At 51.4% G+C, this 21,862-nt stretch overlaps 1 protein-coding gene across 19 annotated transcripts in view; it reads right to left on the reverse strand.

Annotated features, from left to right (window-relative positions):
• Positions 1 to 21,862, reverse strand: part of LOC133347578 (immunoglobulin-like and fibronectin type III domain-containing protein 1) — an 80,799-nt gene that overhangs the window by 39,703 nt on the left and 19,234 nt on the right. For 15 of the 19 annotated variants that reach the window (XM_061559948.1, XM_061559964.1, XM_061559959.1 and 12 more), the window contains exons 3-17: positions 20,118 to 20,252; positions 19,303 to 19,445; positions 15,869 to 15,968; positions 13,860 to 13,889; positions 12,794 to 12,839; positions 9,092 to 9,272; positions 7,857 to 7,970; positions 6,268 to 6,433; positions 4,870 to 5,021; positions 4,190 to 4,307; positions 3,129 to 3,425; positions 2,565 to 2,809; positions 2,122 to 2,266; positions 1,038 to 1,148; positions 4 to 114 (exon numbers count right to left, since the gene is read on the reverse strand). In XM_061559948.1, the coding sequence (XP_061415932.1) occupies positions 4 to 114; positions 1,038 to 1,148; positions 2,122 to 2,266; positions 2,565 to 2,809; positions 3,129 to 3,425; positions 4,190 to 4,307; positions 4,870 to 5,021; positions 6,268 to 6,433; positions 7,857 to 7,970; positions 9,092 to 9,272; positions 12,794 to 12,839; positions 13,860 to 13,889; positions 15,869 to 15,968; positions 19,303 to 19,445; positions 20,118 to 20,252 (2,094 nt within the window). The remainder of the gene's footprint in view (positions 1 to 3; positions 115 to 1,037; positions 1,149 to 2,121; positions 2,267 to 2,564; positions 2,810 to 3,128; positions 3,426 to 4,189; positions 4,308 to 4,869; positions 5,022 to 6,267; positions 6,434 to 7,856; positions 7,971 to 9,091; positions 9,273 to 12,793; positions 12,840 to 13,859; positions 13,890 to 15,868; positions 15,969 to 19,302; positions 19,446 to 20,117; positions 20,253 to 21,862) is intronic. The other 4 variants (XM_061559966.1, XM_061559965.1, XM_061559963.1 and 1 more) reach the window with 2 other exon arrangements.

The following is a 21,862-nucleotide window of genomic DNA, read 5'->3' on the forward strand; positions in this document are numbered from 1 at the left end:
CACCGACGGGGTGTTTGGCGGGCTGCCCTTTTCTCGGCGGGGCAGTGCTCGAGTCAGCGTCCCGTCTGTTCCGTCCAGAGTCCTCGTCACCGGTCCCGCGTAGGTGACTGAGGTCTTTAAAGAAATGTATTCAGTGGAAACAATAGCCAACGCAAAACTCTGTTTTTGTCTAAGATAAAACAATTCTTCTTTATCATCATCATCATCACTATCGTGTACCTTTTATCGGCGCATTAGTGATGATGGGCCAAACAAATTTCCACCATGGTTTTCTTCTTTAGCCAGTGAAAATAAATTGACGTTTGGCAACTGCTGCAGGAACGAGGTGACAGGAGGCACAGAGTTCGAGACCTATTCTATATTCCCCCTCCCTGCGTCGCGGTTTGTGCTCCGTACCGGGCTCTTATTGAAAGCATGAAAAAAAGCATGCTCTCATAAACGTAAAAAAGATCCAGTTGCAGACAACGTGATTGAGTTAAACTGGAACCCTAAGACTTGCGGAGTAATGCGCAATACTCACAATGCACCAGCACCATACTTACAGAGTAATGCACAATACCCACAATGCACTATACTTAGGAGAGTAATGCACAATACCCACAATGCACCAACACCATACTTTCAGAGTAATGTGCACTACCCACAGTGCACCAGCACCATACTTAGGAGAGTAAAGCAAAATACCCCCAATGCACCTGCATCTTACTTGCAGAATATTGCACAATACCCACAGTAGAAATGTATCTGCATATCACCAAGAGACTGGAGGGGGCTAACCACCCCCCCCCCTCCTCCGGCTGAAAGCTCAACTCCCCTTTAAATGTTTACAGTCAAGTCAAAAAAAGTGTTGGTACAATATTTAGCACCATTCTTCGTATCTTTACTCACTCCGTTCCGCACATTTGTCCAATATGTGTTTAACACCGAATGCGTCGTGTCCCCCTGAGTTTTTGTATGCCCCCCTTTAAACAAAGATCACACTGCAGGGTCTCCCACAATGCTCCTGCACGATACCCACAGTGCACCTGTGCACACACCGACAGGCTGTTTGGCGGGCTGCCCTTTTCTCGGCGGGGCAGCGTTTGAGTCAGCGTCCCGTCTGTTTCGTCCAGAGTCCTCGTCACCGGTCCCTCGCTGGTGACTGAGGTCTTTAAAAAAAAATGTATTAAATAAGAGACAGTGTCTAACGCATTCACGTCATTTATTCCAGTTTTAGTTTTTTTTCTCTTTCTTATTAAATGTGAGCCAGGCATAGCGTGGCGGTGGACGTAAGTGCTATTTGTGCTCGAAAAATTATTCAAGATTCTGTCCAAAGAAAATCTCGATATTCTCAGAACAAAGTGCTACGTTTCCAACAGTGATGTAGAAGGAGACAACAATTTGCCCAGTTAGACAAACACAATCTTCAGAAATGAGCATAATCATAATCAACTGGTACGTAATGGTAATCCGATTACACACTGAAGGCTGAGTAATAATACAGGATCACCAGTACCTGCCAAGGGTAATCAGATTACAGTTTACATGTAGTCTTGTGCTTGTGAATGCCACTGACGATTTGGAGTTAGGGGTAAGTTTCGGGTCAGAGTAAGGGGATGGTACTGGTTGATTCGAGTTAGGGGGACAGCTATGTCCAGTGAGTGGAATAGTTCTCGTGACTTGCTGGCAATTGGTGAGGTTATAGTTATGGGCTAGTATCAGTTACCGATTGGCTAGTTGGTAGGCGAAAGAATTGGCACTCGTGCTAGTCACTAGCCAACCAGCTATTCGTACCCGTACCTGGTTGTCTAGTTGTTTCAGGGTTAGTTTAGCGGTAGGATCAGCGCTTTGGCTAGTACTATTCGCTGTTTGCCGGAGCTGATTCGGGTAGGGGGGCCAGGCCAAGTGCTTGGGTGGCTAGCTGGCGACAGTAAGTCCCGAGAATTGGCACTTGTTCGGCTCGCGCGCTCCACCAAGCAAAAAAAAAACCGCTCAACCTCCACTACTCCCCTATTGCAATCGTTGTCGCCTTCTCAGCTGTGTGACCACCATTTCTCTGCCGATGCTCGCGGCGCCACCGGTTTTCCGCCCACCGGCGCGCTGGCTCGAGCGTGCGCGCACACACGCGTGTCCTTCACTCACCGGCGCCGTCGCCAAGCCCCGAGCCGTCGCCGAGCCCCGAGCCGTCCCCTCCGTCGCCCGAGCCCGACTTGTCCAGCAGGTCCGAGCCGTCGCCAGAGCCGTTGCCGAAGCCGTTGCCTAAATTGTTCTCTTCCACCGGCTCAATCTTGACGAACGGACATGAGCGATTTGTGTTATTTCGTAACGTGCAGGCGGGCGGCTGTGGCGAAAATGACCACAGCAGATGCAATACACGAGGCGCCGTGGTTACTGGGGGACAACTGGTCAATTAAGTCGGTTGAACAGCTACGAATTGGGATCTCCACGCCTCGTTAATTTGTGATCGTTTACTCGATCCCCTTTAAAAATTGTGTGGCTGCCACGAACCTCCCGCCTACACCCCCCCCCCCCCCCCCCCCACATGCCACGCCCGGCGTAACGCTGAGTGTAGCTACGCCGCTCACCATGATCACGGGGGGCGGCGGCGGTGGAATCTTTTTTTTGGACCCGTCGTCGAGCCCGGCATTGCCCTTGAGGCCCTTCCCTGCATCAAGCCCGGACTTGGACCCGTCACCCTTGCCGCCTTTGCCAGATGTGGACTTGTCGTCTCCACCCTTTCCACCATCGCCGGTGGATTTCGGCAGGGCAACCACGGCCTTCTTCGCGCGCCGCTCCTGCCGTTCCTTCTTGTTGGCGTCGTCATCGGCGGCTGGGGTGGAGATCGGCACGGGGGGTGTCAGTGTCACTGCGTTAGTGCCTGACTCTGCAGACTGCACACTGGTGTCACTGCAGAGCACGCGGCTGCAGGGCCAACACGCCGGTGTCACCGAGCGGCTCGTCTCTGAGGTCTACACAACTGGCGTCCCACCCCAGACTGAGCGTGCAAAAGCCTCCTCCTCGCTTCCTGTGCCCGCTCCCCCCTCCTCCTCCTCCTCATCCTCCTCCTTCACCCACACCCTGCTCATCCTCCTCCTCCCCCTGCCCTATCGCGCGTGCACCCTCGCATGCACGCGCACGCAGGGACCCACCTTCGACGCGGAGGAAGGTGTTGGCGGTGTACTCCCTGTCGTCGTCGTCCTGCTTCACCACCACCGTGTACTCGCCCGTGTCCGTCTCGGCCGCCGGGTTGAAGCTGATGCCGTGCTTGCCGCCGTCCGAGAAGACCTTGATGCGCCCGCTGTCGATGTCGCCGGCCGCGATGGGCAGCTTGTCCTTGAGCCACGTGGCGTTCGTGCCCTCGATGTTCAGCTCCGAGCTGAAGCTCGCCGTGTCGCCGGCGCGCGCCCGCACCGAGCGGAAGCCGCTCTTGAACTTGATGGCGCTTTCTGCCGCGGTGAAGGGGCGAGCAAACGTGGCGGGGGGGGGAATCGGTTGGGGTGGAGGGCAGTTGTTAGTTTATTGTGCGAACGCGCATGTTCGCGCGTGCGTGTATGTATGCGTGCAGGGAGCGGTAGTGGTAGCGGTCAGTGCGCTCTGCTATAAAACCCGGCGACCACATTTCGATTCTTGTTCACGGCTAGCAACACTAGTCACGATTATCTGAACCAGTCCGGGGCCTCCCCAAGGTCGACTAAGCCTCAAATGAGTGCCCGGCGCGGTGCGTAAAGATATCGCCACTCGGGAGACAAAGGCGGCCGAGCTTGGTGCAGTGACACCCACCCCTTCGTGTGCCGTGCCAGCCTTCATAGGTGCTCGCTCACAGCACTTTCCCCATCAGTCTGTTAAGGCTATATAGGGGATCTTTGTCTTGCGCTGCGCTATGAACCCGGTGACCTGATTTCTATTCTCGCTCACGGCCACCAACGCCAGTGACAATTACCTTAACCGGTCCTGGACCTCCGCCAGGTCGACTCAGCCCCCAATGAGTGCCCAGTGCGGTGTATGAACGTGGCCACGTGGGAGACAAAGGCGGCCAAGCTTGGTGCAGTGACACCCACCCCTTCGTGTGCCATGCCGCGCCGGCTTCTATAGGTGCTCGCTAAGAGCAATCGCCCCAAAAGTCTCTTAAGGCTATACCGGGGGGGGGGGGGGGGCACCTTTGTCTCGTGTACGCGCGCGTGTGCATTTGTGCGTGTATGCTCGTCCCTACTTGCGACTTCCAGCCACGCGACCGAGCTGCACCCGAAGACCCCTATCGAGTAGACGCCCTTGTCCACCATGCGCGTGTTGTGGATTGTCAGCTGGTGCGTCTTCCCACCGTCCAGCACCTTCAGGGATGGGCACCCACCGTGGGAAGCCTCTTAGCCTCGTTTGTGTGAGGTGGCCGGGTAGCAAAAACATTGGTTTCCTCCCGAACAATTAAAAAATGTGTTCCTCTGCGAATTATCGTCGCATGCATTCGATCTTTTTTCGAAGGGAAATAAGTTTGTGCTGACAGTGCATTGTCACAAGGACCACGGAGCTAGCTTACCTTGCTCGTACAACGATCGCGATGATAGCGACGATGACAATGGATGATGAGGATTGTGATGACATCATCGGAGTCGTCACTATTATGATGATGATGATGATTATCACCATGATCGTCGTCGCACTCACCTTGATTGAACGTCGCGATGAAAATTACGATTACAATGTTCACAATGTCACCGTCATCACTCATCTTGACTACATTCACGATAACATTGGTGACAATGATGACGATCGCGATGAACCACGGTATCTTCTTCGTGTGCATGCAAGCTCCTTGACCTGAGATCATCAAGGTAACAATGATGATGATGACGATGATCATGATGTCACCATCATCGGTATCATCATGACACTCACCTTCATCTCATACTTGTTGGACTCTATAAGCTCGAGGCTCTTGAAGTTCCACGTGGCGGTGGGCGTAGGCATGGTGAGCTTACACTCGAAGGTCACCGACTCCCGCTCATAGCAGCGCATCCACTGCAGCTGCCGTATGAACACCTGCTCATCTGTGGCAACAAGAGACACACGGTACTCGTTTCATCCGCCCAGGAGGGATGATGGGCTGAAATAAAGCATTCTCCGCATCAACCCACTGCCACCCCCCCCCCCCTCTGCACCATCACTCCCAACCAGTATTTCATTCGCGACAGAGTTGAGAGCGGGGTGCTCTCGGCACAGTAGCGAGAAGGCAGCATAATGACAGTTCTTCATAGAGAACGGCCACTGAAAGGCGACTTCACAGAACTACTTCTGAGGCTTCTTCAATTGCCTTTCATCCACGCGACAGGCACTGCACCATCTTCAGATGCCCTGCTTGAGAGATCTTCATTACATGGTAATCAAATCAAAGGTTTGTTTTTTTTACTTCGCATATCTGACATTTCGCTAAATTAAGTGACAAAGTAAGTGTAGCATGATGGAGGCTTTATTTTGATGCACAGCCATTGATGACAGGCTTGAGAACATCACACACTTGGAGAACCCAGTTTAATCATGGGGTAGTCAAAAATGCAGTTTCGAAGGCAGGGATCTCAACGATGCTGGCACAACGCCTAAGCTACGCCATTACAAGCCGTATGAGCCAGTGTTAATTTTCTGGATGAACTTACCGATGGTCAGTCAAACGATGACCGTGAGTGGACAATAATCCTCGTTCCCGCACCTCTGATTCGCTCGGTTGGCTACGAACGGTGCGAAAGAACTTCAGCATACAGTGAATAGATCAAGTGTGACGATGACTACAACCGCTGGCCACGAGAGACCAAATCGCGACCGACAGTAAAACGTGACGGAGTTTACGAGCCCGAATAAAAACACGCAGACCAAAGGCCACTTAGGAAAGTCATTGGAGACAGCGGTGCGCTGACGAAGACCAAATATAATAGCTGGCTATACTATACATGCGTATAAATGTAATTACTTGGTTCACCCATTGGGTGACCGGATAATAGTGTTGGGGTGGGGGGTGAATTGCACAACTCACGCACCAATGGATAATGAACGTGGACTAAATCGCCTGAGTGCCCAGAGTCGACTCGGCAAAGAGAACGACCACGTGAGCATCGACGGACCGAGCCCCCCCCCCTCCCCCCCCCCCCCCGACTCAAATCCCCCAAGCTGTCGTCAACGTGGCGAAGCTACGACGACCGGAAGAGAGAGGACGCTCACAAAGTGAATCGAACGCCACCTTCTGAGCCACCCGGCTGCGTCCCTCGGCGGTAGCGCCGTGCCCACCGCTCGCCGCCCACGTACCGGTGTAGTGCAGGTGTCCGGCCTTGATCATCTGCCCGTCGATCTCCACCGTGTACTCTCCGTCGTCGTTCGCGTTCACGTTGTTGATGACCAGGCAATACTTGTCGGCGATTTTCTTCAGCACGTGCTTCCCTTCCGTCTCGTCGATCGTCAGCAGCTTCCCGTTCTGCGGCACAAAACGTTTCGACGTTTGTCGTCTTCGTCGTCGTCGTCGTGATTTTCTCCCGAGTTTATCCCCGATCGCGTTGACGACGTAAGAGATTGGTTGCCAATTAATCGATGTGGCACTACTTGAGCACATTGGTACAAGGCAGAGAAAAGTGGAAACAAATGACTAAATGTGCAGTGGACACCTGCGGGCTGCCTGCCCATGGACCGTGATGATGATGATGACGCGGCGAACGCTGTTAAGCGATGAGACGAAGTCTCCGTTCCGAAATGTCACAGTGAACAGCCGATAGAAGCGAATTTCGCAGAGCTAGCTATGAGATGCCTTTGACGTCCTAATCTGAATATTTATGTATAGTCAGAACGTTACGGCAAACAATACACCAACCACGAGATGAGTGCAAAGTAGAGGAGCCAGCTACTTTGCACATGAGAGTAGCGTTCCATGGTATGACAGTCTGAACGACATGAATGAGTGAGGAGCTTTCTCCGGGCGCTCCGGTTTGACCACGTGTGCGCCAGCGATGTGGTTCAGATAATTAGGTTTCCTCCGAGACGAAACAAATAAATAACATCGGCCGGGCCTACACCAGACAACAAGCAGCAGTCCGCAACACTACATCATCGAAGGGAAACGTGAGCTGCTCAATTCCGTTCCCGAAGAAGCTCACAGGATGTGCAGCGAAACGTCGGACATCATGCCGCACAATACGCAGTACAAAGCGAAACCACATCGGAGGGGAAGTCACATTTAATAACATTAATATACATGAAACTGAATTGAAGTACCTTTAAGAATCGATCTCTATGAATGTGGACCGAGGTCACTCGAAGAGACGACTATGTTTGTGCACAAGCAAATATCAGAACTCTGTTCTGTGTCTCCACGCGTACATTAATTGTGTGTTAGTTCATCGGCCCATCAGCTGTCCAAAACGATACTATCCGTCAGCAGGAGCAGCATTTTGTTCAAGCAAGCAAACTCTGGACTGTTTGTGACCTTCTGGATCTCACGAGCAGAGTCAGGCCAGCAAAGCGAATACTGCTGTGTTGACAGATGGTATCGGCATGGGCCACTCCATTTAAATGATGGGACCGCTGTTCAACACCCACAAAAAATGCTACGACTCCGGTTGAATGCGGGGAAGGAGCAGGAAGGGGAGGAGTAGAAGGAGGAGTGGAATAATAATGATTTGTAAAGCGCCCTTAAACAATCGTTCTCAGGGCGCTATAAAATAACGAGAAGATAAGCGGTACGAAAGATTTTTAAACACTCGGAGAGAAGAGCAAGAAAAGGAGGAAAATGGAACAGCAAGAAGAGCTGAACAAGTGGAGAGGAGAGGCAGAAGGAGGCGGGAGGCAGAAGCGGTGGGACGAGACGCCGGCCTGCAGCGATTTGAGGAATCGTGGCGATCACCCACCTTGAAGAATCGCAGGTTCTTGCTGGGATCCAGCCGCTCCATGTAGATTTCAAACACGGCGGTTCCCTCCGCATTCACCTTCACGTGCTTTAACGCCTTGCGAAGCTGCAGCTCCTAACGGGACGAACACAACCGCCGCCCGAAGTTTGGCATCTCAAAAAGTGCAAACGCGCTGGGTGAGATCACGGGCAACAAGAATATCTCACGAGGGCGAATGCATTGTCTCGATCGGTGGACAGCGTTGCCTGCGCAACTGACACGCAAAATGGGACCTCTAATGTCCCGAATTTTCTTTTTTATCCCAGGACAGCTTCCTCAACAAGATGAGGGCCTGGGAAACTCCGGGCAGGTGGCAACCCTAGGCCAAGGACAAACACCTGTACATCAAATCCGCAGGACAAACACAGAAAAACACACAATGCCTGTCCACCCCAGAGCTGCTTGTTCTTCGGTTGCATCTTCCTAAGTCAATCGAGGAGAGGCCTACGGTAGGTTCAGATATCACTTGCAGCCGATCATTATACAGCACTCTGCCGCCGCTTCTCAAATGCACGCACACGCAGTGAACAACGACAAAGATCCCCCAAAGAGCCGTAGCAGACTGCTGGGGCAAGTGCTTTTCGCGAGCACTTATGAAGGCCGGCGAGGCACACGAGGGACCGGTCTGGCCAGGATCACGCCCGGCCGCCTTGGTCTCGCGAGTGGAAAATGTTCACACACCGCATCAGTCGACACATGAACAACAGCAGCCGCCATTTGCCACTAAGTGGCGGTGACGTCACAAAGGTGCTTGTGCCAGTGGTAGGTGCACTTTGAGACCATGTGTCGAAGGTTCGCTGGCAGGAGTTCGCGGGAGAGACCCAGGTGCCATGGGTTGACTGACTGATATAACTGGGAGATGCCCCACCTGAGATATGAACAACACACACAAGACGAAGGTCCAATGTGTAGCCTTAACAGACTGGTGAGGAAAGTGCTGTTAGCGAACACCTATGAAGCCTAGGACGGCACACAAGGGGGTGGGTGGCCAGCACCAGGTACTCATTTCAGGCTGAGTAGACCTAGAGGAGGCCCAGGACCGGTTCAGATAATCGTCACTGATGTTGGCCGTGAGCGGGAATCGAACCCGGGCTTCCGGATTCGTAGCGCAGCGCGTTACACGCGACACCAACGCTCCACACACACAAGCACAAACACACACAAATGGGTGCACACACACACACATGAGCACGTACATTTTCCTCCTCCTCCTCTTTGGCATCCTTCATGGCCTGCAGGCGACGGAGCATGCCGCGGAAGTCCTTGATGCCGTGCTTGAAGCAGATGGCCTCGTAGTCCTTCCTGTCGGCGCTCATGAGGATGTCCCACACCTCCTTTTCGTCGAGCGTCTTCTCTGGGACCTTCTCTTCTTCCACCCTGCGAGGAGGTGGCGGAGAAGAAGTGGGGTGGTTTGTTTTCCGTTTTCAAACCGCAGACGCAGAGCGCAAGGCCCACACGCCCGAGCAACAAACGGCGCAATCGAATGCGCAAGAGACAATGAGTTAATAGCAGTTTGTCGAATTGAGAAATGTTATACTGGAAAGAGAGTCGAGATTAATCGGCTGCTACTTAAAAGCCCCGCATACGGTATGAGCCACCGTCGATGTATGGCCAGGTCACCACTGAAAGAGAGCTAGTAGCTCGGTGGGCTCATACCCGGTAAATAAAATAGCTTGGTTTTATTTGGGATGATGGAAGACAATCCCAAAGTGGATCTGCGCGGTGAAGGAAGCAGAGAGGGAAGAGTTGGGACCTGCGGCATGCTGGTGGAACAGAGTACGGATAAGACAGTCCGGGTTGCGGGTTCAAATCCCAGTTGTGGAGTGACCCAGCCCATCATTCCTCCAGGTCAATAAAGTGAGGTGACAGTTTCTGGGAGGTCAACATCCCTTGTTCTCTGTTACAGACTAACCCCGGCCATACAAATGTGGACAACTTATTTGAGCAGGAACTTACTTTGACTCTTGGCCTTGTTTGGAACTCAATCACCTTCCGCCAAGTTTAAATCCACGTCGTATTTGACAGAACACCCGTTTATCAGCGTTGATTGATTGATTTGGATCCCGACAAAAGCCACCAACGCAACGACTGGACGCTTGGCCCCATGCACCCGCGCAATAGAACACAACACACCTCTGCACTGCATGCACGCGCATATACAGCCCCGTTTGTCAATGTGCGTGTACGAGTACAGCCCCCTTTCTAATTGGTCCACTGCTGCAGAGGGGCTCTTTAACGCACGCTTCACCACAACTACGTCATTGGCGGTTGGTTGAAGGCGTGGAGCATGGACGTGGGAGCACAGAAGCACAGTGCAACAATGGACAGTGCTTGCACTGCCTTCTGCTGCCCGCAATGTACATCATGCGATGGCACACGAAATAACAACAGCACCACCACCACCAAACGAGACGCTGTGACGACGTCCATATATACCGAGCACTCCAACAGTGTCTGCATGGAGAGCCGTATATATATATTGCACCGCTAATACTTAAAGCTGCCTGTACGTGGCAGGATCGCGCAGTTTGCGCGTGCCTCACCGATTCTTTCTGCGGAGCAGAGCAGAGATGACATCACACAGGTACCACGAGGGCATTGGCTGCGCGCCACTTTTTCATTGGTCGTTTGCCCAGCGTAAAGTACCACCACATCGGCGCAGTGATGGGCCAAAACTGGCCGGATATTGGACAAACAATGACAGATACAATGGTCTGGCGATAACCCAACACAGCGCACATTTTGGCGTTTCTTGTCCCAAGACTGGGCGTATTTTGGACAAATCTTGCACAAATGAGGGCACAAATACTAATTTGGTGATGGCCCAGTGCTGTCAAAGTTGTAAGGTTTCGTGTCCAAATGTCGGCCAAATAATGGTTCAATTTGGATCCAATAATGGCTAAATAATGGCCTGCTAATTGGAAAAAATCGCTGGAAATGATGGTCTAATACTGATCAAGTGGTGGTCCAACAATAAACTAGTGATAGGTCCAACATTGGCCAATGAATTAAACTATGTTGGCCTAATAATGGCCCAGCATCAAAGTTTACAGCCCCCATATTTCTAAGACGCATATAGAGCATTTGTTCGTATGAGGTCAAACGACGTTCAGAAACGTTAATGTTGCGCTGAACTGACAAAGGCCACCTCAGTGGCTGTCTGCACACGTTGTCTGACAACACGAAGGTGGGTGGCTAATCTGTGAAGACTTGCGGCTAAATTCGTGATAGTGTCACCTGTTAGAAAAACAACACCGTGGAGAAAAGCAAATGGAAACGGCTGCGACCATTCTGCCCGAGCTATGGCTCAATGACACACGTGAGGGGAACGACACCATACTCTTTGGTTGTTTCGCTAAAGTCACGTCGGTGAAAAATGCTCTTGCTGTGGTTGTCACACCTGATGATGATTGCTTGTGTTGGAATCGAAACGTCGTGATTTAATTTACTTTTTTTAATTTTTTATTTCATTTTTCACCTACGTGACTTTCCCGAAAGAACCAAAGAGCATGGATCCTTGCAGTCACGAAAACTTCAAATCTAGAAGGGGACAACACTCAAAACCATTCCGTGGATTGGTCGGCGCCAATCCACTTGCTGTACTGCCACGAGCCCCACGTGCACAACAAAGTGTTGGACTACAGGCGGAGGTCGAGGCCAGCGTTTTAGCTTCACGTCGTCGATGAAAGGCAAAGGTGCAGCTCGATTGCTTGCTCGCGTCACTGCTAGCGGAAGGGCCTCTGCTAGGGGGAGCTCAAGAGATCCCCTCTAGATGGGCATCATGGCGGCGAGATGTTAACTACCTCGCCTGGTATACAGGAGGGTGTGGGTTCAATCCCGACCCTGACACTTGTATATTTGGAGTTTGGGTGTTCTCCCCGTGGTCGCGTGGATTTTTCCTCCGGGTCCTCCGGGTTTTCCCTCCACATTTAGAATCGTGCGTTTAAGATGCAATTTGGCTGCTGTAAATTTACACGCGACAAGCCACTTCATTGAGCTATTATTTGTGGTCAGGTCGCTTCTGAAAAAGAGCTGTAGAGCTCAGTGGACTTTACCTGGTAAAATAAAAAAACATCGATTTTATTATAGTTAATTATTTGGCCTACTCTTCCACGTTGACAATACATCTTGGAAATGGTGGCAGTATCTACACTCTTCCCCGTCGCAGACGACCCGAAGACTAACGATGGTGTACCCCGCTTACACTGCTGGTTGGACAGAGGAGGATGAGGATTTAAGAAACGTGGCCCCACTATGTCAACAGCTGTGCCAATGGAACAAACCAGCGACCTCTAGGACTGCAAGTCCAGTGTCCTAATCGTCACGCCAGGGCAGCATCCCTACGATATTACGACGCCTTACAGAAAATGTACTTCGTATATGAAAGACCGAAACGGGAGGATTTCTCCACAATTCTGGCTGTCGCCTGATGATGCTGGTTGTTGTAATTACCGGTGAAACGTCACGGCGCTCAAATTGTAAATATTGTAGTGGGTTCACTCTCCAACACACCGGTTGTGCTGAACTAGTAACGAATTGTAATGTTGTAGTGGGTTCACTCTCCAACACACCGGTTGTGCTGAACTAGTAACGAATTGTAATGTTGTAGTGGGTTCACTCTCCAACACACCGGTTGTGCTGAACTAGTAACGAATTGTAAATGTTGTAGTGGGTTCACTCTCCAACACACCGGTGTGCTGAACTAGTAACGAATTGTAAATGTTGTAGAGGGTTCACTCTCCAACACACCGGTGTGCTGAACTAGTAACGAATTTGCACGATTGTTTGCGTGACAAACCTTACTAATTGTCTGTGTCGGGTGGTGGCGGGTTTAAAGAACCTCTATTATGGGTAATGTTGGTCACGAAAGCCTACGCGTTAAATGGAAAATGAGTTACCTTTTCTTGAGCTTTGCACGGAAGTCCCCCGCATCACTGACCTCCTCTGTATGTCGTGTCATCGTGAAGAACATCAAGTCAGAACATCAAGTCCAGGTTAGAGGGTTAAGGCTTGAACAATATTACTAACACGCAGAGACGAAGATCCCCCCTATAGCCTTCAACAGACTGTTAGGGCAAGTGCTATTAGCGGACACCTATGAAGGCCCGCACGGCACACTAGGTGGTGGATGGCCAGCACCACACCCGGCCGCCTTTGTCTCACTAGTGCCGATGTTGGCACATCGCAGCAGGTGCTAATTTGAGGCTGAGTCGACCTAGGCGAGGCCCAGAACCGGTTAAAATGTTCGCCGCTGTTATTGGTCGTGAGCAAGAATTGAACTCGGGTCACCGGCTTTGTAGCGCAGTGCGCTAACCGCTGTGCCACCGCTCCCCACCATGTACACACACACACGTACAGAATATACATTTGTTTGCAGTAATTTTTAATCCGCCAGTAGATGAAGGTGTCTCCACACCATGTCGCTCATGCTGTGATGGGTTTAATTATACAAAACCAATTTCTCGCAATCGTAATTGGAAGAAAGCTTGAAAACCCCCACATTGCGTGTGTATGACGACTCGCTGTACTGCCTTTCCACAGGTGGTCGCACAATGAGCCTAATCGCACACTTGCTTAATCCACTTGATCCATTCCCACTTTATAGATAGTGAGCCTGTGGGTGGCCTTTCGTGCTTGCACAGGACAGGCCTCAATATGAACCGCGATAATCGCTGCATGTGTTATGGATACTATTGAGTAAAAATGTTTACAAAATAGAGAAAGGGCCCTTACCTATTAACAAAAATAGGGCAGTTCAGCAGCGTTGGATCAGCGTGCCAGACTCTGCAACTTGAAGTATTGAATGCTGAAACCAACGCTCCAGATAAGAGACGCTCTCGGAGGGCGTATGGCCGATGGGTAACGTGCACCAAACAAAAAAAAAACTTTTTTTATTTTGGTGCAGAAACAAATATGGGGAAGGAGGCGCTGTGATTTTGCATTAAAAAAAACAATACTGCTTACGTTTCATCTGTAGTGGCGCTGACTTGCGGACTGCATGCGCCCAAAGAGACAGCAAACAAAAACAACAACATTGCAGACTTTGCAATTGTCAACAACAATACACCTGTCATTATGACAACTACAGATGAGATCACTTACCCAGAAATAGGTAAGGCAACATTGCTCAGTGGAGAGACAGTGTAGCCGCGGGGATAGGGTGTCTATTCTTTGGTTCTTTCGGTCACGTATAAAGATAAAATAATAAATTAAATAATAGCATACTACGACGTTTCGATTGCAACACAAGCAATCATCATCAGGTATAAAAGAAATAGAAACAAAAATTAACCGAAAGAACCAAAGAATAATTCCTGCAGTCACGAAAGCTCCAAAATTAAGATAGGGTGTCTCCCACCAAATCACCCTGAATGAGCGTGATCTCATCGGATCTCAGAAGATAAGCGGGGTTGAGCCTGGTTAATGCGATGCTTGGCTCGGTGAGCACCTGGGGCTTGCCACATGTGGAACTCTCTAATCCCTTTGTACATCCGCAACGTCAAATGCACTCCTGACTTTTAAGAAACATCTAAAGACCTCTCTATCTGATCATTGTTTTTTTTACCCTTCTATCTGGCAACAAAACTGACACCTTTTTACAAGGAGTCATGTTTGCATAGACCGCAATACCTGCAGTCATAATACAAACAAAAGACATAACTCTGATAATGTGCACTGTCCTTGAAGTTGATTGGTCCACACCCGAGACAGCTTTCCTTCGAGCCTAGTCTCACATGGGTTGGACCAGAGTTATGTCTTTTGTTTGTATTATGGCTGCAAGTATTGCGGTCTATGCAAACATGACTCCTTGTAAAAAGGTGTAAATTTTGTGGCCAGATAGAAGGGTAAATAACCAATTATCATATTTTTACTGGCAAATGAGATTCCCAGGGTGTAAACCTCTCTATCTGTTTGGGTCAGGGCTTTCGAGTAGCCCTGAGCTTGGCTCTGCTCCTCTGAGTTGTTGGCCTGTCTATAAAATCTGGCACGTTATAAATACCATTATTATTATTCCTATCACTCCCTGATATGAGTGGTGGGTTTTTTCTGGGGTTGTACGGGTTTCCTCCCATAGAGCCAAACGCTCATCAATGGCATTGGCCAAACATCCCAAATGAAGTTGAACCCCCCCCCCCCTCCCCTTCTGCAAAAATGTTGGACTTCGTGAAACTTGTCTGGGTAAACAATTGCAATTGTATTGGCGTAAAAAACGCAGGGCAGAGATTCAAACCTGTGTCGTGACATCGCTGGATGTCACCATGCTGTGTGTGCATTACCGGCCCTAGAGGGGCTCGTTGTACGTGGAGTGACAGCGCTGGATGGCACCATGCTGTAAGGGCGTTGCCCGCCCTAGGGGGCACGGTGTGTGTGTGTGCCGACCTAAAGGGGAGGGTCAGGTAAGGCCATGACACTCTGGTTGACCCGGGAGGACACGTGACCGGTTTGAATGACAGGGGGGCCCCCAAGAGGGGGCTAGGAGGGTCACGTGATTCGAACCCAGGTTCTTCCTGACGGTTCTGGAAGGGGGGAGTGGCCAAAGGTGGAGCCGGCCACGCCGGAGAGAATGTAAGCCGAGTCCCGAGAGGGATCTTGGTTGTCCGTCCCGGGGAAAAAACCCTTCGTCTACGATCTCCGTTCTGCGAGTCTTCCAGCACGTGGACCCAGGCAGGATGTTGTTGGTCCCGGGTCCGGAGTTAATAGTTACCCAGTAACCAGTGTAGTTAGCCAGGGTGGTCACCACCCTAGGCCGTTGTCTTGTTAAAGGGTGAAGTCACCCCGTTGTGTTGGAACTAAATGAATGCGCTGTCTCCAAGTCTAAGAGTGCGACTCAGTTGAACCCACTACACCTGCATCCTTGATTTGTTTTAACTAAGCCGCCTCAATGTTCTATCCCACTCGGCTACAGCTTCTCCGCCACGGTTCAAACTAAGCCGCATCAATGTACTACCGCTGCGGCTGCACCCCCCACGCACGTGAGATGGCAATGAGGGCCACGGCGATGGAGGCCTCGGCGTGCACGTTGCTGGCGGTGCAGCGGTACGTGTCGGCGAGTTTCGAGACCACCTTGGGCACCTGCCGGGGGGGAGGGGGGGGGGGAGAAAGACGCGGAGTCAAAGGGGAGGGGGGGAGGGGGTGCAGGAGGACACCCTTCGCCTGGACAGATGCGAACACACCCGAACAGGGTAGAGCTGGGACGATTTGTCGATGTTGTCGATTAATCGACGACCATTTTTTTGTGATCGATCGATCGCTCGAGCCTCTTTTTAACAACGGCGTGTGGCCTCCCATGTCGTGCCTTTGCGAAGGCCGGAAGCTCCCTAAAAGCTCCTGAAAGCCACGCCCTGGGTGGTGATGCACTTGATGACGCCGATGACATCACAAAGCCTCCCACCCATCGCCCCCAGTCCGGCGGCAAGTGTGGGAACAAGACGTGGCGCTCGACCTTTCATCCCAACTACGTTCGCGTTGTCCGATTCGTCGAGTAACGGGACCGATACTTCGGTACAGAGTAATGCATTCCTTAAATAATCGCTTGTCCCGGGCTATAGAACAGAGACACTCTGACCTGGACTTGGACCAGTCGCACGTGGCTCAAATTAGAGCCATGTGCGGTGGTGGCGGTCACGGCCGTACAAAAAGGGGGGGGGGGTGCGGGGGCCCAGAGCAATTCCACCATGTGCCCCCCCCCACCGCCTTCAAACTAAACCGTAAGTATTACATTTGACACCGTAAACATCGAAGAGCAGGGCCCCCCAATGCACGGGGCCCAGGGCAGTCGCCCCGATTCGCCATGTACTTCTCGGGACGGGTCTGGTGTTGTTGGTGGTGGTGGTGCACGCCTGAGGTCCAGGGCTTTGTAAGCAAGAGTTGCCGGATCAAACAGATTTATGAAACTCACCCGCCGGCTGCAAAGGTGGCCTGGAGATTGCAGTACAGCAAATGGATTGTGACTCTGTCTGTGGAGAGCTTTGGTTGTTATCCCCTTAAAAGCATGGGCTTTCTCTGGGTACTCGCTTATTTTTTATCCCCACATCTAAAACACTCTTTTAGGAAATTAGCAAAACACTCCAACGTAGGATCCTGCTGAATAAGAGTCGGGATCCGGTGAGGCTTTGCAATTTACCTTCATACATTTTCGGGAGTCATTGGTAACCAGGCTAGGATTTTAACAAAAACACAGCACAATTGAGAACCTGGCTCAATCACAAAGCGGGCTGAAACCTGGATTCAAACCCAGGATCTCAGGGATCGAACTGCGGTTGTTGTTTCTTGGTGGCGTGCGCCAGGGTCGAGACTGCTGACCGTCGTGACACTCGCCCACCCATCAATCTCCCGAGTGGTTATTAATACTTACAGAGCTAACATTGCCTCCAAGGTCAGGCTTGCCTTTTTTTTTTCTTCCATCGTTTTAGTCACGGTGGACGCAAAGGTGAGGGTCTGACGGAGATGTTAGTGCCAACCGCTGCACGCTCACTGTTTGTCTTTATTATGGTCACACGGTTATTGTGATTGTAACAGCGGCATATGAATGTTGTGGGGAATTCTATAATGTGGAATTTGGGCAGACCCGGAGTTAGGGGGTCGGTTGTCCAGCATGTTGCCTTGGCTGGGTTGCCTGCAATTGTGAATTATATAAATTATACAGTAATACAGTAATGGCCAGAAATAAGTTGGGCAGCGGCTCTCACTGCACTATAAATTGATATCCCAGTCACGGCCGACATCAGAGCTGGTTCCACCCCCTCTGCAACACACTGCATTAACCATCATGGTGAAGTATGGTCAAAGAACAACAACAACAACTAAGTGGCGGTGACGTCACCACGGCACTTGTGCAAGGCCATGTGCATTTGAAGGCCAGGTGAAGTGTCGAACGTCCGCTGGCAAGAGGTCACGGGACAGACCCAGGTGCCATGGGTCGACTGACTGAGATGATCGGCCGATGCAGTCGGTCATGGTCAAACAACCTCCATGATCGACATGGTGTGGGGAAAGTATTTCTGCCAGCAGTCAATTGACACAGATCTGTGGATTATAAGTATATAATTGATGGAAGGATACTTATAATCCTTCCGTCAATTTTGGAGAAGACATCTCACCAAATATAAAGAAACAAGGCAGGCAAATCACGCATATTCATGGATTCTGCAACACTTTCCAAACGTGTGCATGTCATCGGAAATATTAAAATAGCGACATTTAGACCACGACGAAACAACAGGCCTCGGGTAGTGGCTCTGCCAGGGAGAGCACGGCTAAACCTCTGCGTCAATTTCTATGATTTTCATCGGGTAAAATTTCATAGGGAAAATCCTAATAGCAACACAACTCTATACTCAAGTTTTGTTCATGTTGAATCACCCTTATGAGATGTATCGCATATCCTCGTTGCAGTCGGACATAAATACTGCACAAACGCTTTCAACCCGAATTGGAAAGATTCAACAAAAGGGCAAGGATGGTTTTTTTGCCAAAATGTAAAAACTAAAACTACTTTAAATACCACCAAAAATCGAAAACGCTATTCTGGATCAATCTTTTGAGCTGCAGGAGTTGATCACGAGTTAAAATTATCCCAAAAAAACAAAAAAAGTGCATTGACAAATTTAAATTTAAGGAGTGACGGCAGGATAACATCACTAGATGCCATAATGGCCACACACCTGATGACATCTTGGCCTTCTCTTCCACGATAGCCTTACATCTCGGAAAAGGTGAGAATAGCCACGGTTTACCCCACCGTATGCCACCTGCGAATTGACTGTGGGTGTCACACATTGGTACTGCTGGATTGTCAGAGATGGGGGGATTTAAGAAGCGTTCCCATTGAGAGATTCAAAACGGTGACTTCTGAATTGCAGTCTCCTGTGCTAACCATCACATCACGATGGCCCTACATGAACAAACATCCCCGTGAAGCCAAGAAGTTATGTTCGCGAGGGCCCCACAATAGGCCGGAATGGCACCGAGTTATGGCCAGCACCTACGCCCCGCTGCCTGAATCTCCACGGTTTTGTTGTTTACACACAAAACCAGGAACTAGTTTAAGGATGCGTTGACCTAGGGGAGGCCCGGCATCGCTTCGGATGGTCTCCACTGATGTTGGCCAAAAGTGGGAATCGATCTCGGGTCACCGGTTTTGTTGCACAAGCCACTGGCAGGTGGGGGGGGGGGGGGTGAAGTGGCCATTTGCCCTGGGCCTCACGCAAAAGGGGGCCCATAAGCGGGCTCTGTTTTTTGTTGTGGATTTCTGCTGCAGGCATCTATTTAACCTCATGAAGGGACCGAATCGTCACTGGTGTTGGCTGTGAGCGGGAATCGAATTTGGGTGGTCGGGTTCGTAGCGCAGCGCTCCCGACAATACATTGCATAAACACACAGACACACGCGCGCATGTGTTTCTTACCTCCATGATGTGCTCGTCCTTGCGCGGGTCATAGTGCACCTTGTAGTCAGGGCCAGTTACCACTTCCTCCCCGTTAATCCTATGCCAGGTCACCGTGGGTGTCGGCTTTCCAAAGACTCGGGCACGGAAGGTGGCCGATTTCCCTTTTCACACAAACAAATGGGGCGCAGTGTTACACACATGCACTAGAAAAGTGAATGCGCATCCCTGCAATTGCTTGCTCACGCTACTGCTGGCAGAAGGGCGTCAGCTAGTGGCAGCTACAGAGCATCCCTCTAGACTCTAGAGGATACTTCGCCTTTTCTTCCCTGCTGGCCAGAAAAAGTTCTACACACGTGTGTTGAACTTTTTTCGCACCTTACCTAGCCAACCGTGCCAATCGGATGTGTGGGGAAAGGACAACAAGACTTATCATGATTATGAAAACGTCTCTCGCAAATATTGGGACTGTTAATGTCATCCCGGGAGGACTTGCATATTTCCCAAGACAGCGGCTGCCTCAACAATTAGAATACGATCCTGGAAAATCCAGGACAGGTGGCAACCCCAGTTGCCATGGGTTTTCTTAGTCCACCCAGAGCTGCCCCCCCCTCCCCCCGCCCCCCCCTCCGGGCCCCCTCGGGCCCGCGAGCTCCTGGGCGCAGTTGCACTACGTGCACGCTCGATAGCTCCACCGCTGGCACCGTGTCGGACGAGCGCACGTCGTCTTGTCGCGTCTTGAGCGGGCGGGGGGGGGGGTAATGGGGGCGGGGGGGGTGGTGGGGCCGGAGGGGCGGGTGAAGGAGGGGTGGTGGGGTGGTGGGGGGGGGCCTCACCCTCCATGAGAGTGAGGGAGTACGGCTTGTTCACGAACTCGGGGATGCTCTGCCCATCCGGCACGGTGCCCTTCTCCGTGTGGTGGGTGTAGGCCACCATGTTGAGCGTGAAAGACTGCTTCCGCCGGGCCTTGTCTGCGCCGCGTCAACAAGAAACACAAAAATGAACAACAAAACGATCCACCGTGGGAGCTAGCGCCTACCTGTGACTGCCCGCACCTGTGGCAGATGACTGATGTTTTCACGGAGCACACCGTACGGGTGCTGGTTTGAGGCTGCGTCGACCAGGGAGATGTCCACGACCGGTTCAGATGATAATCGCCGGGAGATGGCAAAATTCGGGTCGTTGTGTTCAAAGCGCAGCGTCGCTAACCACTGCGCAACCGCTCCACCCAAGCCTTTCAACCCCCTGCCAACACTGCGTGAATGTAATTCCTTCCAGCTCGCGTTTTCTCTCTCTCGTGTGAGTTATCAATCAATCAGCTAATGAGCATGGTGGCACGGGGTGCCTAGCCCACCCCACCCCCACCTGGTGGGCAAAGCTGCGAGTTGGGGCCCCCTTTGAGATCTGTTGTCAACAACAACCGTGTCGAAGAACAAAAACAAACGCTTAAAATGCGGTGTAAATTAATTTTCATGAAAATGCTTTCATTTACGTTCCACGGTGTATTTTAATTTAATTAAAGCGGTGATGTAATATTGCAAGTGGGGCAGGCACTACGGAGCTGTAGCAGCTGCATTTTGCGAAGACGGAGTGCCCCGAGAGCGTTAAATGTTCGAGTCCGTGAGCGTAATGATATCATCAAGCAAGGGGAGCCGCGATCTTTAATTGCCTAGGTGCGACCGTGGGAGAAAAATCTAATATTGGGGTCCCACCTGACCGATCTCCGCACCCCCTGAGCTGGTAATGTCGTCACTACGCCACTGTCACCGATGCAATGAAGCCCCCGTGAATCCATTGTCACGCACCGCGTGCTATTTAGCTACCGGTTCCTTCCAGAACACTCACCCCCTGTCCCCAGCATCGCCCGTCGCCGTGTGGGCCTCTTTCATCCATCCCTTCGCCCACTCTCTCTTTTGAACCCTCATTGGTGCAATGAAGCCCCCATTAACCCTGCCGCCGCCGCCACCAAAACACAAGACAAAGATCCCCCGTGTAGCCTTAACAGACTGTAGGGGCAAGTGCTGTTAGCGAGGACCTATGAAGGCCAGAACGGTACACGAGGGGGTGGGTGGCCAACACCACGCCCGACAGCCTTTGTTTCCCTAGTGGCGATTTTTACACACCACTGTACCAGACGATCATTTGAGGCTGAGTCGACCTAGGGGAGGCCCAGGACCGGTTCAGATAATCGACATTGGTGTTGGCCGTGAGCGGGAATCGAACTCGGCTCGCCGGGTTCGTAGCGCAGCGCGCTAACCGCTACACCGCCGCCACTACCACGTGAGTCGTCACGACTGCTCCCTGTCCCAGTATCGCTCCACGCCGCCGTTCGTGGCAGCCGTCCCTCTCGAGTTAGTCGGCCCTCCACGCTTCATCATCATCACCACCATCGTCATCATCGCCGTCGTCGTCATCGTCGCCGTCGGCAATCACGGGTTGCCGTGGGGTAATATTTCTTGCCAAAAATAGCCGAGTGGCGGATGAGGGGCACCTCGGCCAAATTGTTCACGGTTCATCGCAGCGGCTCTAAACCCATCGCTGGCGCAATAAAACTCTCGCCACCACATCTCTCTCTCTCTCT

Source organism: Lethenteron reissneri, chromosome 26 (genome assembly GCF_015708825.2).
Source record: "Lethenteron reissneri isolate LAM-NWPU_2019-01 chromosome 26, ASM1570882v1, whole genome shotgun sequence".
Taxonomy (NCBI): Eukaryota; Metazoa; Chordata; class Hyperoartia; order Petromyzontiformes; family Petromyzontidae; genus Lethenteron; species Lethenteron reissneri.